Below are 19,766 nucleotides of genomic sequence, written 5' to 3'. Positions count from 1 at the left end.
CGGTTGTCTCGCATTTATAACAAACTTTGTTTGTGTGCTCTGAAGATGCTGGATATAGTACCAGCAAAATATTAGCTTTTAAGTTAATAAATAGTTATTTTCTTATCAATCTGTGTTCGCATCAATACCGTTTATCCAATTCAACATGTGTGATGAACACATAAGTCTATCCACGTCTTTTAATAGTTTCCTAGTCTGTTTCATTCCACTAAGCTTTTATCATGACCTTGCTTCTCCTCTTCCTCACTTATTCCATCTACCTCTATCTCTAGAACCTTATGTATTTCCCAAAAACTTCAACCTCAAACTCTAAGAAAAATGTCAAGAGATTTCTTCTTTCTCAATCCTTGCCTGCACCTCATTCACACGGGATTGATGTGATATATGTTTTAGTGGTATACTTCTCATTATGTAGGATAAATATAAAACACATAAATTATTCATCACCAACATCAATTGTAGTTATAGGGATTAAATGTGAAGGGTTTGTATTTTCAGGGAAGACAGAGAAGATATGATGGGGGGGGGAGTACTGTTGACGATATCAGATGAATTGCAACCAAAAAAAATAGAAGGCAGGCAGGAGGGTAGCTGTTCACTTGAAGCAATCTGGAGTAAGATTAAGAATAGTAAGACAAAATATGCAGTTGGTTGTTGCTATATGCCAGGGAATTCCACAGATGATCTGGAAGACATGAATCACCAAATAGTACGAGTACAGGACGAGTGATTATGGGCGACTTCAACTATGGAGATATAGACTGGAAGGAAGAAAGATCACATAGCAGAAAGGAAATAGAATTTGTACAACTGCTGAGAGATAATTACTTGAGGCAGCATGTGATGGAGGGGACTGGGGGCGGGAGAGTAATGGACCTGGTCAGAGGATCAGAAGAGCTAGGTTTACCATACGTCCTGGTTTGAAGGTATGGTCCCGGCATCCCAGCCAGTTTGTCATTTTGTCTCGGTTATTTGGTAAAAATTTAAAAGTGTAGAATATAAACACAGTACAAAGAGTGCAGCCTCGGAAAATAGCGATTAGGCAACACAAATACCCCACTTTGACTCTGGCCTGTACTCTGTGTCGCAAATCATTGTTGAGCATGCATAATCTTAGTTGGGTTTAGATTGCGAGTCGGTGTTTCTTTTCAGCATGTTGTTTGTGATTTTTTTACTTCATTAAATTAATTTAACCCCAAAATGCCAAAAAGAAACTGTGTGTTTACAGATGAATTAAAAAAGGATTATCCGTTTTTGAAATAAGTTTGTTGTCATATTGACAAAGTGAAATGTGAACAGTGCTCTTCAGAATTTTCTGTGGCTCATGGTGGGTGTTCAGACATAAAAAAATCACTTAACATGTGCGAAACATAAGGCTAGTCTAGCAGCGGCAGGAACACCTCAAAGATATTGTCATATTTTAAAGGTGCCGATCCAAGTGAAAAAGAATTTTTAATAGCTGCTAAAGAAGCAACTTTTGCATTTCATGTTGCTATTCAATCTCAGCTTTAAGTCTGCAGATTGTTCATCTAAACTGATATCAAAGCTTTTTGAAACAAAGTTTAGACTGGGTAAAACAAAATGTGAAGCTGTCATTGTTAATGTGATTGAGCCACTGTTGTTTCAGCAACAACAAGTGAAGATTTAAACAAAACAAATTTTGTGACGATATCAATTGATTCTTCCAACAGGAAAGAAATTAAAACTGTGCCATGTGTCATGCAGTATTTTGCACCAGATTGTAGAGTAAAAGTTATACTTTTAGACTTTCAATCAGTTCCCGGTGAAACCGCAGAAATACTGACAAACCATTTAATGTCAGTTATGAAAACTCATAATATAACAAAAAAAAAGTATTGGATTTTGTGGAGATAACTGCAATACCAATTTTGGGGATGTAAAACGGAGAGGAGAAAACAATATTTACAGTCGATTGAAGAAGGAACTAGGAAGAAATATTGTGGGCATTGGTTGTGGTGCTCACATCGTTCACAACTGTCTTCAAACTGCAGTTGATGTTCTACCTATTGAAATAGAAGCTTTAGTAGTCAAAATTTATAAATATTTCCACATTTATATGGTTTGAGTCACTCAACTAAAAGCGTACCGTGAATTTGTAGATGTAGAGTATAAAAAGGTTCTTCAACATGGCAACATCTGTTTTCTTTCACTACTTCCAGCTGTTGACAGAATACTTGTAATCTGTCCGGTGATGATAAAACAGCTCTTTGATAATGATTGTGGTGAAATGTATTTGTGGTTTGTGTACGGGCAACTCAAATTGTTTAACAAATCTATCTTGATTATGGAAAGTACAAAAGCAAGTGCAACAGATATTGTCATTGAACTTAGAAAATTAAAAACAAATCTTGAGGAAAGGTGTGATAATAAATTTATACCTCAAGAAGCAAAAAAGCTTTTTAGAATACAGGAAAATAATGGAAGTATTAATATTAATACAATACTACAAGAGTTTACAAAATTTTATGACTGATGTCTTTCTTACACTGAGCTTTGGGAAAACAGTTTTGGTGGAGCAGAATCTTTTACTTGGATAAACAACAATGAATTAACTTGGTTGGAAATTAAAGCTTCAAGTGAAAAAATTAATGAAACTCTTGCAAATAATGCAATAAACATGGATGAACTGTTTGATGAAGTGGTGATTGCAAAAGCTTTTTGGTCAGCAAACTATGACATTTTGAAAAATACAAGTTGCGAAGAAAAATGGATACAACTATTCAGTCATTTCAAAGAAAAGAACATTTCATTGCCCAATCTTGTCCAAATTATAGAATACATTTTATACTGTTTATTTTGGGACTGCTTACACATTTGCATGTGTTTTATTTGTGAAGCTGTTGAGTGAGCCATGTAGCCCATATCTTTATTGTTGTCATCTATGACAATAATATGCCAAGCATTGTTTAAAATCATTCCATACTTTGATAGTTCAGAGGAGCATCTCATTCTTACATTATAATATTAAAAACAAACTAACAAATGAATTTTCCATTCATGAATGAAATCTGGGTGATCATTATGCAAGTGCACTGTTATTTTTAAAATAACCTTCACATGTTATTTGTTGCAATATTATATTTACATGTGTAAAACTATGAACAAAGGAAATAATCCAAGAAAACAAAGTGCTTACCTTTCGAATTACAGGGTAACTATTATCAGTAGTTAACAGGTGAAGATGCTTATGAATTATCACTCTTATTAGAGACATTTTCCAATAAAATATTCAAGGGGATGGATATATATCTAGTAAACAAAATTTTAAATTAATTAAATTTTTCATTAAACGATATTATGTAAAAAATGAATTACAATTCAATAAGTCAAAGTGAAACATGTAGACACAAAAAGTTTAATAACACTATTAAATTAAATATTTCAATGCAAATATAACAGATCACTTTCACTGAGCAAACAATTCCAACATGATAGAATAACAAGAATGCATTTTAAAGGATAATGAGATGCAACATAATACAGTATAGTATATTGCAAGCTGTAATTTAAAAAAAAAAAACTGTTTGGAACTTAAGATTCTCCAAATTTTAGGTAAAGAAATACAATCATGACAGTTCAAAGTTGGGGTAACGTATTAGTGCTTTTAATAAATGCTCAAATCTGAAACGGCAATGTTGTAATAGATGAGTCAGACTAGAAAATTCTGTGATCAGTGTCAACTTCATTCTATGCTAGACCAGACTTATCAGATTTATTGCAGATGATATAAGATCAGTGATCAGTCTTTTCTCAATAGAACATCCTGCTGTCCAAAGTAAAAGAGATGGCAATCACAAGGAACTTAATAAACACCTTTGTGGGATAAAGGAGACCATTTATCTTTAAAAGTAAAAAAGAGGTTTATTGACCAAAAAAAAAAGGGGGAGGGGGGAACACTAAATTGTATTTCTTGAGGATGTTCAAAACTGGTTCAGATTCCAGCAACATAAGGAATTGAAACTATCCATACAGGTTCAGTAATCTTAGGCATAAGTCTATAAGAACTGACTATTCTGTTGCATAACATGTGGGATGTTGTCAAGTTGTACTTTGTGATTATGAGGGTTGAAGCAAACAGCATGAACTTTATCCCATTCATCTATTACTGAAATCTCTTATCTCTGACTGGAATCAAAGATCCTTAATGAATACAATCCAGTGTCCATATTTCTAAATTGCAGAGTTTAGCAGCAAGAGTTAAGCAGAGCTGAAAAAAGAAAAAAGCAAGTGATCCGAAAGAATAATAAAGACTGACCGAACAAACAAGAAAAACAAGTAAAGGAGAAAATCATGTATGGAAAATCAATAATCAAAGGAGTACTTAATGAAAGTATTTTAAAATCGTGTTTCCCGGATGCGAAAATTCACGATTAGCCACACCATCCGGATGCAGAAAGGTAAGTCGAAGGAGGATGATTGTCTTGGTTGGTACAAATGATTTGAGGCAAGAAGCATTCTATGAGGGAGGATGTAAAGGAGTTGTTAGAAGAGGCAAAACTGAAGAGCAAGAAGGTGAAGATTGCAAGTCTCCTACCAGGCTATGATAGAACAGAACTGAGGAGGAGGACATTGATAGCCAATGAGTCTATATGTAGGTTGCGCATTATGTAGAATATGTGAATCTGTGGTTTCTGTGCGATGGACAGAAGGATTTGTACAATGCTGATGGACTACTTCTGAATGGTTTTGGTGTTAGGTGTATGGAGAGAGCTGTGTTCACTGAGCATGCTGACGTGCAAATTCAGGGAAACTTAGGCAATTAGGATGGAAACAAGTGAGTTTGCATGAAGGTAAACATGAAACAAGTGAGTGTGAGAATGACCAAGTGAGGAATCTAGTCTCTCAAGCAAAAATCTTGAATATGTTAGTCAATTCAGAAAGTAAAGATGGGTGGGGAAATAAAGGGATGTTGTCATTTTTATATACTAATGCCAGAAGTATCAGGAACAAGAGAGAGAAGTTTTTGGCATTGATTAGTGCAACCTCGCCAAAAATTATAGGCATTAGTCATACTTAGCTAACAGCAGATGATGTAGTTACAGGGATTGAACGTGAAGGGTTTAGTATTTTCATGGAAGATAGAGAAGTAGGATTGGGGGAGGAGTACTGTTGATGACAGCAGATTAATTGCAACCAAAAAGAATAGGAGACAGGCAGGAGGGTGGTTGTTCATTTGAAGCAATCTGGAACAGTAAGACAAAATATACAGTTGGTTGTTGCTATAGGCCAGGAAATTCCACAGATGACCTGAAAGACATGCATTGCCAAATTAATACAATGAGTACAAGTCGAGTCATTATTATGGGGGACTTCAAACTATGGAGATATGGATTAGAAGGAAGAAAGATCACATAGCAGAAAGGAAACAGTTTATACACCTGCCGAGAGATAATTACTTAAGGCAGCATATGATGGAGGGGACTAGGGGTGAGAGAGTAATGGACCTGGTCAGAAGATCAGAAGAGCTATCCATAACAAGTTGACAACATTGCCTCCAATTGGTGAAAGTGACCATGCACTCTTGACTTGGGAAATTGTAAAACATGAGGAATATTCTATCAAGCAGTATTTCGGGAACTACAAGGCAGGTGATTATGACAAGCATAGGAAGAAATTTAAATCTGTACCATGGCATAACACACTACAGGGTAAGGATGTTAGTAGTGCATGGGATATAGTTAAGGGTCATCTATAGAAAGCAGTATTAAATTGTATACCTTGGGTAAGGAGGATTAATCGGGTAGGAGTTAGATCGTTGAGTAATATCATTAAGCACAAGCTGCAGAACAAAAAAGTGTTGTGGAAGGCATATAAAAAGAAAGGTGACCAGCAAACTCATGAACAGTACAAAGCTCAGGGAAGAAAGGTGACCAGCATGGCAAGGAAGGCAAAATCAGATTATGAAAAGAATGTAGCCAAGAAGGCCAAAGGAAATCCCAAAGAGTTATTTTGTTATGTGGCAAGTAAGAGGAAGGGAACTGGCAATGCCTTTGATTAAGTTGTTTAAATTAAGTCTCGGCTCTGGTAGAGCTGGAAAGAGGGCAAAATTATTCCTTGAGAGAGTTTCTAAGACTATAGTAACAAATTATAGACCAATCAGTATCTCACGCATGGTGGTAAATGTATTAGAAAAATTGGTAAAAAAGAACATTGAAGAATGGGTAGATAAAAATATGATACTGTATGACGATCAAATGGCTTTGTGAAGAGTCGGTCATGCCTTAGTAATTTACTGTCTTTTTATAATATAGTAACAGCTGAGTTGGATAAAGGAAATGGCTACACAATGATTTTCTTGTATTTTGCAAAGGCATTTGACAGAATACCACACGAAACACTGTTATGCAAATTAGAACAAACAGGGATGGATATGACACTGGTTAAGTGGATAAGAAGGTTTCTGCTGGACAGGTATCAAAAAGTGGTATGTGGAGGAGCAAAATCGAGGTGATTACTGGTGTGCCACAAGATTCAGTGCTGGGCCCATTGCTGTTTAATTTGTATATACATGATATAGGAAACAACCTGAAAGGAAATATTCAGTTGTATGCTGATGATGCAAAATTCGGTAAAGTAATAGTTATTCAAGATGTGGAGCTTACAGGTTGATTTAAATAGCCTGTCAATATTGGCAAAAGATAATGGGTGTCAGTTTAATGTCGAGAAATGTAAAGTTATGCACTTTGGGATAAATTGATTACAAGCTGTTTATCACATTGGTGGCACTTTATTCCAGGAAAGAGATGAAGTTAAATATTTAGGGGTGGTGGTGGTAGACAGAGAATTACTTTAGAGGACATGTTACTAAGGTAGCATATAAGATTACTTGGCTAGTGAAGAACACATTAACAAGTAGAGATAAGGAAGTTATAAAGAGGAATCACAAGGCCGTGATGTGCCCATATATGGATTATTGTGCTGAAGTCTGGTCCCCTCTTGGGGGGGGGGGAGCCATGGAGAGGATTCAGAGGCGATAGTGAGTGGCCTGTGCCCTATGAGGATAGACTGAAGTTGTGTGGATTGCAGAAGTTGGTTGATAGGAGAAAAAGTGGGGATATGATAGAAACATTTAAGTTGCTTAACACGTTCGCTGCCAACTACGAATATACTCGTATGTCGATTTACCGACCTCCTATGCCAAACACGAGTTATCCCTTTGTATAATTACCTTAATTTGGACCCTTGGATTCTGAATAAAGCGGAGAGCATGTCTGGGGGCTTGGTAGAAGAGAAATAATTTCAACTAAAATATAGTATATTGTGTATATGCCTCAGATGCCAACTACAAGTATACTCGTAGTTCGTATATGAGCTTCACAAGCCAACTACGAGTATACTCGTATGTCGATTACCAACCTCGTATGCCAAGCGCGAGTTAATCCGTAGTATAACACCGTAATTTGTAAATCAATTTTAAACTCGGCTTTCCTCAATATTTTGTAAAGTATATAAATTGGTTTGTTCTACTAAAATTGTGAGAAAATCTTCAGAAAAGAAAAGTTCAACTAACCTTTTGATACTGAAATTTCCAGTGTCAATTTTAAAACCTGCAGTTTCAACAAAGTCAAATTGTGGGGGCTCTTCTTCTGAATTTTCCCAATAAGTTGATGTTGATGTATTTGGCTGGTTGCTAACTTCATCTTCAAAAGTTTCTTCATCATCGGAGTCACCGCTAGAGTCGTCTGTAGGATCGTCTTCGGAATCGGAACCAAATATTTCATGAAATTCATCATCGCTCATATTAGCATAAGCTTCTACTTCTATATCAGTAAGTTTTCTTTTACTGGTCATGGTGAAATTGAAGGTTCTTAGAGACTAGAAACTAAAACTGAACTAGACGCAATAAACACTGGCGTCAGCACATGTAATATATAGATGGAAGTGATACGAGATTACTCGTAGTTGGCGTATGAAACAAAATTTGATCTGATAAGCCGGCTACGAGATTACTCGTAGTGACCTTGAAGATGGGAGTGATACGAGATTACTCATAGTTGGCGTATGAAACAAAATTCTGTCTGATAAGCTGGCTACGAGATTACTCGTAGTGACCTTGAAGAGGCGAAAAGCGCTTGGCGTGCGGGAACAAACTATGACTGAGTAGCGTGGCAGCAAATGTGTTAAAGGATTTTATAGGATAGATGCAGAGGGAAACGTTTCATTATTTGGCTAGAGGGACAAGAACAAGGGATTGCAGAAGTTGAATAAAGTTGAATAAAGATGTGATCAGTAGGGATGTGATGACTAGATTTTTTGCTTGAAGAGTGGTGAATGAGTGGAATGGGTTGCCAGAGTCAGTTGTGAGTACATTTTCTGTTAATGAGTTCAAGGAGAGGTATGATAGATTGGGTTTCCTGCAATGAGTCTTCAGAGTCCATGGAGGTGCCCGTATAATAATATTTTTTTCCTGCTGGTAAACTGTCTTTTTTGTTACCTTTCACCAAAGATGAATAGTATCTTCGAACCCCTTCTTTGGTTAAAAAAGTGTTTATTAAGTTCCTTATGACTGCCATTTCTTACTTTGGACAAACAGGATGTTCTGCTGAGAAAGGAATGCAGAAAATTATTTCATCTGCAATAAGCCTAAGAAATCTGATATAGCAGAGCATAGTGTTCACACATCACTGAATCTTTGGTCTAAGACTCATTTAGCATCTACTGCTGTTTTAAATTTGAATGTTTGTTTCAAGAGAATACTGAAGGACTAGTGCATCACACCAACTTGAACTGTAATGACCATCTTTCTTTATCTAAAATTTCAGACATTCTTATTAGTTATAAGCAGTAGCTTGTTTTTAAATCACCACTCACAATCAATCATACTGTATTACACTAGCATGTGGCCATATCTGTTGAAATTCATCACTGTGATTTTACATTAATAGCAATAGTGAGCTATGGAAATTTTAACAAAGGGCTCGCATCGTCGAGCAAAAAATAAAATAAAAAACGTATTTCACACAAAATTTTTTTATTAAGACAGCTTGTGTACAAATTCCAATCAAAAAGTATGAGAGGAGACAATCAACCTCTAACGGCTATCATTTTTAAACAAATATTTCATGATCTAAACATGAAACATTTGCACAATCAACTGTGTTAATTTATCTTACTTAAGAAAAACATTTTTTAACTATCTAAATATAATAAGAATGAAATATTTTATAATCTTTTATAAAACATTTGATTGGCTACTGATTTTACCATACGATTGACTACCAGAAGGGGCAAGGATAAAGATAGCACATACGCTTATTTTATTTTCAAACTTGGGTGCATTCGTCATAGAGTTGAAACAATAATTCCAAATAATCTATACATTGCTGAACGGACTAATTTTTGTTAGGTTACCTTATGAATTTGTCGCTTAATATGTTTAAAAAAGAATTTTTTTTTGAAAAAATAAAAAAGTAAACAAGAAGAACAAGGGGCTTGCAAATTTGAGAAAAATTTAACAAAGGGCTCACGCGAGCCCCTTATAGCTCACCACTGGACATACTAGAAAAGAAATACTGAAATATATAGACAAAAGAAGTATTAAAGAGTGGAGTACAATACAATTTTATATTGAATTGTAGAAATATCTTACTTATTACATTATGAGACAATGTACAATCAAAAACCTAAAAAACCATGATTCAAAACTTTATTCATCTAGAAATAAAGCTCTCAAAGCAAGCATCATAGCTTTACTTATAAAGCTATGATGCTTGCTTGCTTCACCACTACCTATATAATTACAAATGATGTATCAATATAGCAGGAAATTCAAGCTTTGTTTTTTGTGACTACCACTAAGGAAAGGTTGTAAGCCTAGAGTACACAGTCTAGCCATAAATACTGTTGCAACTTGAACAGTATCATTTATAGCTTTCAGCACATACAAATCATATGCATATCCAACACTCAATGTTCGAGATATCCTTCTTTCACTTTCACACATGCCCAAAGTATGTGAGGCCGCATACTGATGGCAGTACACACAACATCCAATGGGAAAAACTGCCACCATTTGCTCTAAATACACTTTCAGACTGGCAATACTGGGGTGTATTTTCTTGCAAGCTACTCTCTCAAGCTCCACCCACAATTTGAAGTTCAACAGATTCAGATCAAGACTTCCAGATGGTGATATATGATCAGATGCATTTGCCTCCAGCCACTGTTGTGTGGCACTCGTCTTGTGTGCAGGGACTGCTTCCCGTTAGAAAGTCCACTACCTACTTTGAAACAAGGCACTGTTCAGGGTAGATACCAAAAGTTCTAGCATGGTGTCTTGATACACTTTGGTGGAGGTTTTGATCCTTTTCTTGCAGAAATGCAACTTAGATATCCTCTGATATGTCACCTCCCCACCAAACCATTACTGATGTGGTGGTGACCTCTCTGAATCCTGGGTGTTATTGCATGTGCTGTGTGCCCATCAAGAGCATATATCCAATCATTTTGGTGGTTAAACAATTGTTAAATGGCGAAAATCATTTCATCTGGGTGAAGAAAATATCTCCGTGTCTGTTGTTTGCATACTGGCAGAGAATAGATGTGCCTTTGATTTTATCACTCTCTGCTGCATAAGTTGTGGTGTTAGGAAGTGTCCAGTAGAACGACAATAGGCTTTAACCCCCAGGTCATCAGTTAGTACATGTAACATCGTTTTCTGTGAAATATTTGTCAACTCATATCACTGTGTTCTCACAGGATTACAGTGGAGGCATGACTTCACAGTCCTCACAAGCTATTGCATCCTAATGCAGCATGGTTGACCTGTTCTTTGGCATCTTCTAATACATCTTTTGGCATCAAATACATCTTCTGTGTTGTTGTAACAGTTAATAGTCTGATATACAAACATCCTACTGATCCAAAGTGTTTTTAGCATGTTGAAAATAACAGGTGGCTGCATTCCAACCTTGTGAAGTGCTATTACAGCTACACGGTTCACGATCTCCCACTGCATCTTAACCCATACAGCTAGACAACAGTTTCTACTGATAAACACAAGCTGCGCACAGCACCATCAACACAACCAGGCTCACGTAATTCTATGGGCACTGCTAGGGTGTGCAGAAGTTGTAACAGTATTTATGGCAAGACTAGGTATACTAATACTATCAGTATACCAAGGATTTTTCTGTTTTAATTAATTTATTTATAATTATTTTGTATTTTTATTGATTTTTATATAATCCAGAAACTCTGCTCTAGACTTAGGGTTTCTTCAGACTAGTTCTAAAGACAATCACAAACATCCATGCTCACAGTGGGATTTGAATTCACAGCCTATTGGATGGAGAGCAGATACACTAACCACTCAGCCAACTAGACCAGCAGTGCTTGTTTTTAAAGAAAACCAGCACTTATGTATCTTTCGGTAAAGTTCAGTGAAATATATTACTTTAATGCAAATAGTCCTATAATGCTACCATTTTAAACTGCAAATGTAGCTCTGTAGTCAGTCACCAAAGACATTTTACATGAATCTATACAAAAATAGGTTAATTAAATATAATTAATTTTAGTCCTTTAATATGAAATGTTATTTCTTAGCTTGATATATGATTTCTTTAACTGGTTTTGATATCAGTAGTCTTTTAATATGTAAAACATACTAAAAAATAATTTAAGAAAATATATTTTGGCATAAAAATATTGACCTCATTTATCTTCAGATAAATACATTAATGGCAACATAGGAGAGGAGGATATCAGCTGCTTTTGATAATATGCATTTCGGTAATACCATTCCACACAGTTGAAATTCAAAATTAATATAAAGAACAATAAATTACACAGATTTCCTATGTAATATTTGCTGTACAATGCAACCTACATTATTAATGCAACAGTGCAAACTCATGAGTGGATCAAAGTTCAGTTTGAACTATTAACTGTTTCATATAGCACAGGTGGAAGGACAACAGAACATAGTTTAGTTGGAAAAGATTTCAATTCAAATGAGTTTCTCCCAACTAAAAGTGAGTCAGCTGGTCTCGTAAGGAGGTGGCACATTCCCTCCCCCTTCCCTCCCATCTTAGGAAAACAAGTACACAAAAAAAAGTATGTCGACATACTTTTTTTTGTTGTCGCTGATCTTCAGCTGGAATATATGTGCCATTACAATTTTGCAGATGGCAATACATTGTAGGTTTATTTGCACAACATGAACCACATATCTTTAAAAGAAGTCTGGAAGTCAGTATTTATCTATGTACAAGTAGTTATTCCAGAAATTGCTCATCAGTGTAGTGCAAAGTATACAACGGTGTAGTGCAAAGTATACAACGGTGTAGTGCAAATAAACCTGCAATGTATTGCCATCTGCAAAATTGTAATGGCACATATATTCCAGCTGAAGATCAGCGACAACAAAAAAAAGTATGTCGACATAACCTGTGGCACCACCTTATTGATAATATAAACCTAAAGTTTCATCTACCTGTATTAATTGCAAAGTTAAGAATTTATCTGCCATCATATAGCATGAGAGCTTACTTAAAATACTTCTATGCAAAACCTATTCAAACCTCAAGAGTAGCTAAACAGTTCCTCAAATTTTTTTTATTTTTTTCACAGCATTTGTCCAGAAGTGAATGGCAGGCCAGAGACTCCACTGGCAGTCAATTAGATGACTTTTTTTTTTTTAATATGTGCCACCAAGGAAAAGTTGTAAATAGCAGATTACTATTTTACTGGTGGGCTGAGAATTAGATAACCCAAAAACCCGATGTAGAGATTAAACAGTACATTTTCAAGGCACTTCAGATTTCCAATAAGCAGGATGGTGGTCTTACACAAGGCAATGAAATTCATCTACCACCTAAAGACATTCACAAGTATATATACCCACAGTAGGATTCAAGTCCGAATCCTGAGAGCAGACACACTATCTGCTTGGCTCTATAACTAAGTCAGCAAATGCTGTACAGACAGTTGTGTTAATGGTTGTCTATGAAGACCATTCTGAAAGTAATGCCTTTATTGTGATAGCTTCCCACCTGAAAAAGATGTCAGTGAAAAAATAAAAAATAAAAAATAAATAAATAATAAAAAAGACAGTCTGAAGTCTACTTTATCTTTCATGTGCTACTTCTTAATATAATTTCTCTCAGTCCCAATATACGAGAGACATCCAGAAAGTAAGTTCTGATGGACTGTTAGAGAAAAAAAAATATACTTACAAAAAAAACTTTATTGGAAATTAGAGTAGACATCTTTCACTACTTTTCAACCTTCTAGAAGGTTGCCGCCTGTGACGCAAACCATATATTGACTGCTTCTTTGACCTCATCATCGTCTTGAAACTGCCAGCTATCAAGGAAAGATTTCAGATGTTTGAACAAGTGAAAGTTGCTTGGTGCGAGGTCAGGACTATATGGGGGATGGAGTTATTCCCAGCCAAAGATGGCGAGAAGTTGATGTGTTATACTGGCCATGCATTATCATGAATCAAAACAACGCCCCTGGTAAGCATGCAATGTCATGAATTATATTTCCTTCTTTTGTGTTCTCCTTTGTTATTTTTGTTCTTAATGCTACGTGTTGTTGTTCATGGCACTTCGCTCTAATTCTTTTCCTAAATTTTTTTTCTAAACTTTGTCTATCAAATACTATGTAGGGCCCTTAGATTACCTACTCTCTAACTTGTGTGAGGCATCCCCTTTTTTCTCAGACAAATTTATATACTGCACCAGCCTGAGCTTAGGTACAGAGTATATCTCAACCTAGGGAAGTTCACAGAAATTAGATGTCACTAATGTGGTTACAACTAAATCAGAGGCCATGGGTGTTCTAATCTTGCAGTCGTAGCCCTTCCTTCTTAACTTACTTTGGGTATCCCTACGTGCATATACAGATTAACAAGTTCGTAATTTTTATGAGTGGTAAGAGTCAGTCTGCATGGTCAGATCACACACACATGAAACAATGAAACACATTTAACGAACTCATAAGTAATACAAGACACAGACATTATGTAAGCAATACTAAGTTAAAATCATCTAGGTTTCACTCACTCTCTTATACCTTAAATATACAATTTCTCATTACATAGAATGTTTCCTTCAAATAGTTAAAATACTATATACAGTTGATCAGGTGCTCGTTAGGTACAAACACATCTTGTTTCCTTTTCGTATGGGTTAAAACATTGGTTCTTAACAAATTCACGTTTCTCAGACAGTCAGTCAAATGAGATTTAAATTGTTCTATAATCTGCTTAATCTTCAAAGTTCAATTTTCATTCTGAAACACAAAATTTCTTCCGTTCACAGTCATCCTAATGTTTAAGGGACAAAGAATATGTAAAGCACTTATCTACATTGCACAGGTTTTCGGGGTTCCTTCCATCCTTCCTTCGTAGTGGAAAACTTTGTTGTTCAAGGTTTGCTGCCACGTGGGAATCACATGTATTCTTCGAGTCTGGTGCTCGCTTCTTCAAGAATTACATTGGTGCACTTTCCTTGCTGATGGCCCGCAATTTTATCTGCCGTAGTCTGCTGCGATGCCTTGCCGGGACCTATGGTAGTCAACTCCGGGAACGTAGGAGTTAGACATCGTTGACCACTGAGGAGCACACAGAGAGAAAACCGGAAAAAACAAATGGGGGGGGGGATCCAGACCTGTGTTGCTGCATATATTCTCCCTTTCCAGCACCCTCTTTTCAAGTTAGATTTTGCATATTCTGCCTTCGATTCGTCCCCGACTGGGTGACCTCATCGCACCGCCATACGGGGCTTTCCATTTTTGGGAACGCGTGCCTCTAGATATTTTCCACAAACTAGCAACCACAGGAGCTTACAATATTACGGTGGTATTTGAGCGACCTTCGCCCTTTCTTAGGCAGTGTACTGACACTCTTGCATGTGTAGTTATAAATTGCTAGTAATTATCTTTACATATACTCTTTGATTATCTTACATCTACAATTCTAATTTAGATCTGTCAAAACACATACTAAATATTTCGTTCACCTTATTGATCATGATATTAATTTGTTAAAGTTAAGGGATAATTACATCCCATATCGTTTCTTAGCCGAATAAGAAACTCAAAGAGTTTCGTGCCAAATATAGTAGAAACTATATAAAGTATAGTTCTTCATATATCTAATGATATTAATTCTTTTATGACATGAACTTAATTGCTGAAACGACAAGTATGCTCTCTTAGTGGGGCATATTCTGTTAGAATCTGAATGGGTGACTTCATTGTAAATGAGGTTGCCCATTTCAGATCTAACACGTATTCTGGATCACACAACGCAGTTTCTTAAGGGTTTGGCAGTACGTACATATGTTGATTGTGGAGTCTTGACCCAAGAAGTCTACCAGCAAAATTCTTTGTCTGTCCCAAAACACAGTGCACATGATTTTTCGAGTGGAAACCGTTGTCTTCAATTTCATCTTGACTGGCGATATGGTGTGCCTCCACTCCATGGACTGTTGTCTGATTCAGGGGTTGTGTACAACACCAAAGTAACGGCGGATGATTCGATTTTACATGCGGCAGGCGATTCAATTTTCTTAGACATTATAAATACACACCAAGAAGTGTACGCACTGCGAGAATGTTTGAAAATGGCACCAATGCCTTGCTAAGGAATCAACAAACTCAGCATTCATGTGCACCATTGCAATAGCAGCGCTGCAATGCAAACGGAACTTACTTTCTGGATGTCCCTCGTATATTCACCACTGCATAATAAATTTTCTAAAATCATCATAGTAAATCTCTTCAGGTTTCAGGTAGTAGACCATCTTTTCACCTCTACTTTGACCTGTTGGGAAAAATATTCAACAACTCTGTTCACTTCAATGGCTATTGAAAGAATTTGAAGACATGAAATACATACATGAAACCAGCCACCATAACTCAGTGATTAGAGCACTGGTCTCGTAAACCAGGGATCGTGAGTTTGAACCTCACTGGTGGCTAGGTTGTCAGCAAAAAAAGCGGATTTTTCCCAGCCTGGTTGGCATATCTGCTCTCCAGCCAAAAGGCTGCAAGTTTGAATCCTACTGTGGGCATGGATGTTTGTGAATGTCTGTGAAAAATAATAGTGGTGGTGGTGGGCAGTAGATGGCGTTTGTGAAGATAACGCAGTTCACTGTAGTTGGTGGATTAAGCAGTGGAGATGGAGAGCTGTAGAGTAGGTGCCTCCGTCGATGAGTTTTAAGACTCCTTGGAGGTGTCACATAATAATAATATCTTCACTACATTTGGACTTTATCACACTTTGATACTTTGATTATTTCCTAAAATAAAAACATTGCTGGCCTAGTTGGCCAAATGGTTATCATAACCACACTTTAATCAGCAGGTTGCATGTTCAAATCCTGATATAGGCAATGACGTTTGTGACTGTCTTCAGGTGGGAGATGACTTTCCTGATTACTAGAGGCCTAAAAAAACGTTCCATGTTTGGTCTCTAGAGCAAGGTTTCCAGAGAATGTAAAATAAATCAAATACAAAAAAAAACTATATATATATATATATATATATATATATATATAATTAATAAAATAATAGGGAAAAAATTCTTAGCCTGCCACCCACCCAACCCTTAGTGGCATAAAAATAAAGGTGAGTTAGCCAGTCTCACATGGAGGTGGAGGGTTTTCCCTTCCTGGAAACTTGGATTTTTCATCCCGCAAAACAAGCAAATTGGTCCCGTGAACATACACAGATTTACAGACATTGAACACTTCAGGGAATGATGGTAGCCTGCAATGGCCCCCAGCTAGGAAGTAGAAACTTCTTACCAATACCTCATCTTGGATCCAAATGCCAATACTAGTATCCCAGATACTCCCATACATTCACCACTCTGCTCATTAACGATTAAAATCGGCTATACTCCACTCACTTTCACCTTCTGTCAACATTAACTCCTCATTTGTTACTCTCATAACACCTTTTGGTCAGAAAAATCCAAGTTCCAATACTGTCTACAATGGAAAGAACTTTACTAAGCTTTTCATGTGAAGGTGAGTCTCATATGGAGTTGGCATGGCTTTTTCCAACCAAAGTGACAAGAACAACACACAATTTATACATATACACTGGTCTCACAGCCTTAGCTGTTTCAGCTGTAATTCCAAGACGACAACATAAAAACATTACAATCCATTAAGATATCAAACCTTTTCATTTATTCTCTCAATATACATATTATCCACATCTACATGAGCACATCGTGTAGATGAGGATAATCATAGAATAGCTGTGGATAAACTGCAGCTATCCTATGCAATGGTTTTTGTATTTTATGTTGATCCCACACACGAAAAGTTGGTTGAGTAATCTAAAATATCATTATTATTATACAGGCACTTCCATGGAGTCTGAAGATTCATCACGAGAAACCCAATCTATCATACCTCTCTTGAACCCATTAACAGAAAAAGCACACACACAACTGACTCTGGCAACCCATTCCATTCATTCACTGCTCTCCAAGCAAAAATTCTAGTCTTCATGCCCCTACTGACCACACCTTTATTCAACTTCCAGGGATGATCCCTTGTTCTTCTGGTTCCTCTAGCCAAGGACTGAAACATTTTCCCCTACATCTATCCTATAAAATCCTTTAAGCAACTTAAATGTTTCTATCATATCCTCACTTTTTTCTCCTATCAATCAACCAACTTCTGCAATCCACACACCTTCAATCTATCCTCATAGAGCACATTCCACAGCCCACTCACCATCTTGGTTACTTGCCTTTAAATCCTCTCCACCACTTCCTCATCCCCAAGAAACCAAGGAGACCAGCCTTGAGCACAGTGATCCAGATGTGGGTATCAAGGCTTTATAAAGAGGAATCACAACTTCCTTGTTTCTCCTTGTTAATGTGTTCTTCACTAGCCAAGTAATCTTATGGGTTAATTTAGCAACCTTAGCAACATATCCTCTAAACTAACTCTCTGTCTAGCACCACCACTAAATCTCTAGCTTCATCTATTTCCTGGAGTACAGTGTCATCAATGTGATACACAGCTTGTAATCTATTTATCCCAAAATACATAAATTTACATTTCTCGACATTTAAAATGGTACCCATTAACTTTTGCCATACTGACAGCCTATTTAAATCTTCCTGCAAGTTCTCCACATCACCTTGATTAACTATTACCCTACCTAATTTTGCATCACCAGCAAACAACTGAATATTTCCTTGCAGGTTATTTCCTATATCATTTATGTACAAATTAAACAGCAATGATCCCAGCACTAACCTTGTGGCACACTAGTCACCTGTTTTTGCATCAATTCTGCTACTCCATATACCACTTTTTGATATCTGTCCAGCAGCCATCCTCTTATCCACCTAACCAGTGTCATATCCATTCCCATTTGTTCTAATTTGCATAACAGTATTTCGTGTGGTATTCTGTCAAATGCCTTTGCAAAATACAAGAAAATCATCATGTTGCCATTTCCTTTATCCAACTCAGCTGTTACTCTATTATAAAAAGTTAGTAAATTACTAAGACATGGCCGATCCTTCACAAACCATGTTGACCCTCATACAGTATCATATTTTTATCTACCCAAATTCTTGAATTCTCTTTTTTACCAATTTTTCTAGTACTTTTGCCACCACACCTGAGATACTGATTGGTCTATAATTTGCTGCCTTAGTCTTAGAACCTCCCTTATGCAAAGAAATGATTTTGTCCTCCTTCCACTCCTTTGGAACTCTCCCAGAGCTGAGATTTAATTTAAACAACTTAGTCAAGGGCATTGCCAGTTTTTCTTGCACAATCTTGCAAAACCCTAGCTGATATCCCACAGCTGTATTTACATTGAGATTCTGCAATATCGTCAAGACCTCCAATTCATCCATCTGTGTACCCACATTAGTATCTGTCTCATAGGTTAAAGCAGTAACCTCACTAGGAAGATATATATACTTGCAAAGTGGTCACTCAGTAAATCAACTATTTTATCTGCTTCTGTCTCCTCGTGACCATCACTCATTAAGGTTAATCTTCCATAGTTATTCTTCCTCTTACTTGCCACATAACAAAAAAACTCTTTGGGATTTCCTTTGGCCTACTCAGCTAAATTCTTCTCATAATCTGATTTTGCTTTATTTGTGAGAGTTGGAACTTATCTTTAACTATATTCATATTACTGACAACTTTGTCTTAAAGTAACTATATTTGTACAATTCAGATATCAAATAGCAACTAAAACCAATCCCACTAATCACTATTGTGCAAAACAGCACTCTGACACTTAAAAAAATTATGTGATAAATTTCCAAGTTATCTTTCTCATAGTCGCACTAAGTATTAAACTCTCTAGCTTTTCAATAAATCATTAAATGGTTTCTAATTTTTTCTTGGCCTCTTGTCCACATCTAACACTATGATCTATGATATGATTTTCAACCACCCCTCCTTTTTGTGTGTGTGTGTGTGTGTGTGTAAGAATACTATAAAAATATTCATAGAATAACATTGAATGAACAAGGGGAAAAAAAAAAAATTGGTGGAAAGTTAATACATATTCCTTAGTGTGCAAATGTATCATTTTATATTTAAAAGTACAAAAAATTGTCCTCCTCCTACTAAGAACCATGCCATCAGTTTAATAAACCTACATTACAAAAGTAATAACTAATACATAATATTTACAATTAATAACCAGTAAGATACACAGAATATATAATAGACAATGTACATTATTACTATATAATCTGTGGCAACTTATCTATAAATATTGAGAATATTATAAAT

General features: G+C 36.2%; 1 protein-coding gene and 1 non-coding gene across 2 annotated transcripts in view; one reads left to right on the top strand and one right to left on the bottom strand.

The window, feature by feature from the left end:
* The window catches only part of LOC150094169 (uncharacterized), a 70,629-nt gene that overhangs the window by 50,016 nt on the left and 847 nt on the right, over positions 1-19,766 (bottom strand). Inside the window, exon 2 of the mRNA XM_090412283.1 lies at positions 3,158-3,270. Within this exon, the coding sequence (XP_090268409.1) occupies positions 3,158-3,235 (78 nt within the window). The 5' untranslated portion in view covers positions 3,236-3,270. The remainder of the gene's footprint in view (positions 1-3,157; positions 3,271-19,766) is intronic.
* TRNAT-CGU (transfer RNA threonine (anticodon CGU)) lies at positions 15,881-15,953 on the top strand. Its single transcript has one exon. It is a non-coding gene; the product is annotated as a tRNA-Thr (tRNA).

Source organism: Typopeltis vanoorti, chromosome 22 (assembly GCF_054136105.1).
Source record: "Typopeltis vanoorti isolate ZY-2024b chromosome 22, IOZ_Tvanoo_1.0, whole genome shotgun sequence".
NCBI classification, from domain to species: domain Eukaryota; kingdom Metazoa; phylum Arthropoda; class Arachnida; order Uropygi; family Thelyphonidae; genus Typopeltis; species Typopeltis vanoorti.
This window is presented reverse-complemented; position numbering and strand designations above follow the sequence as displayed.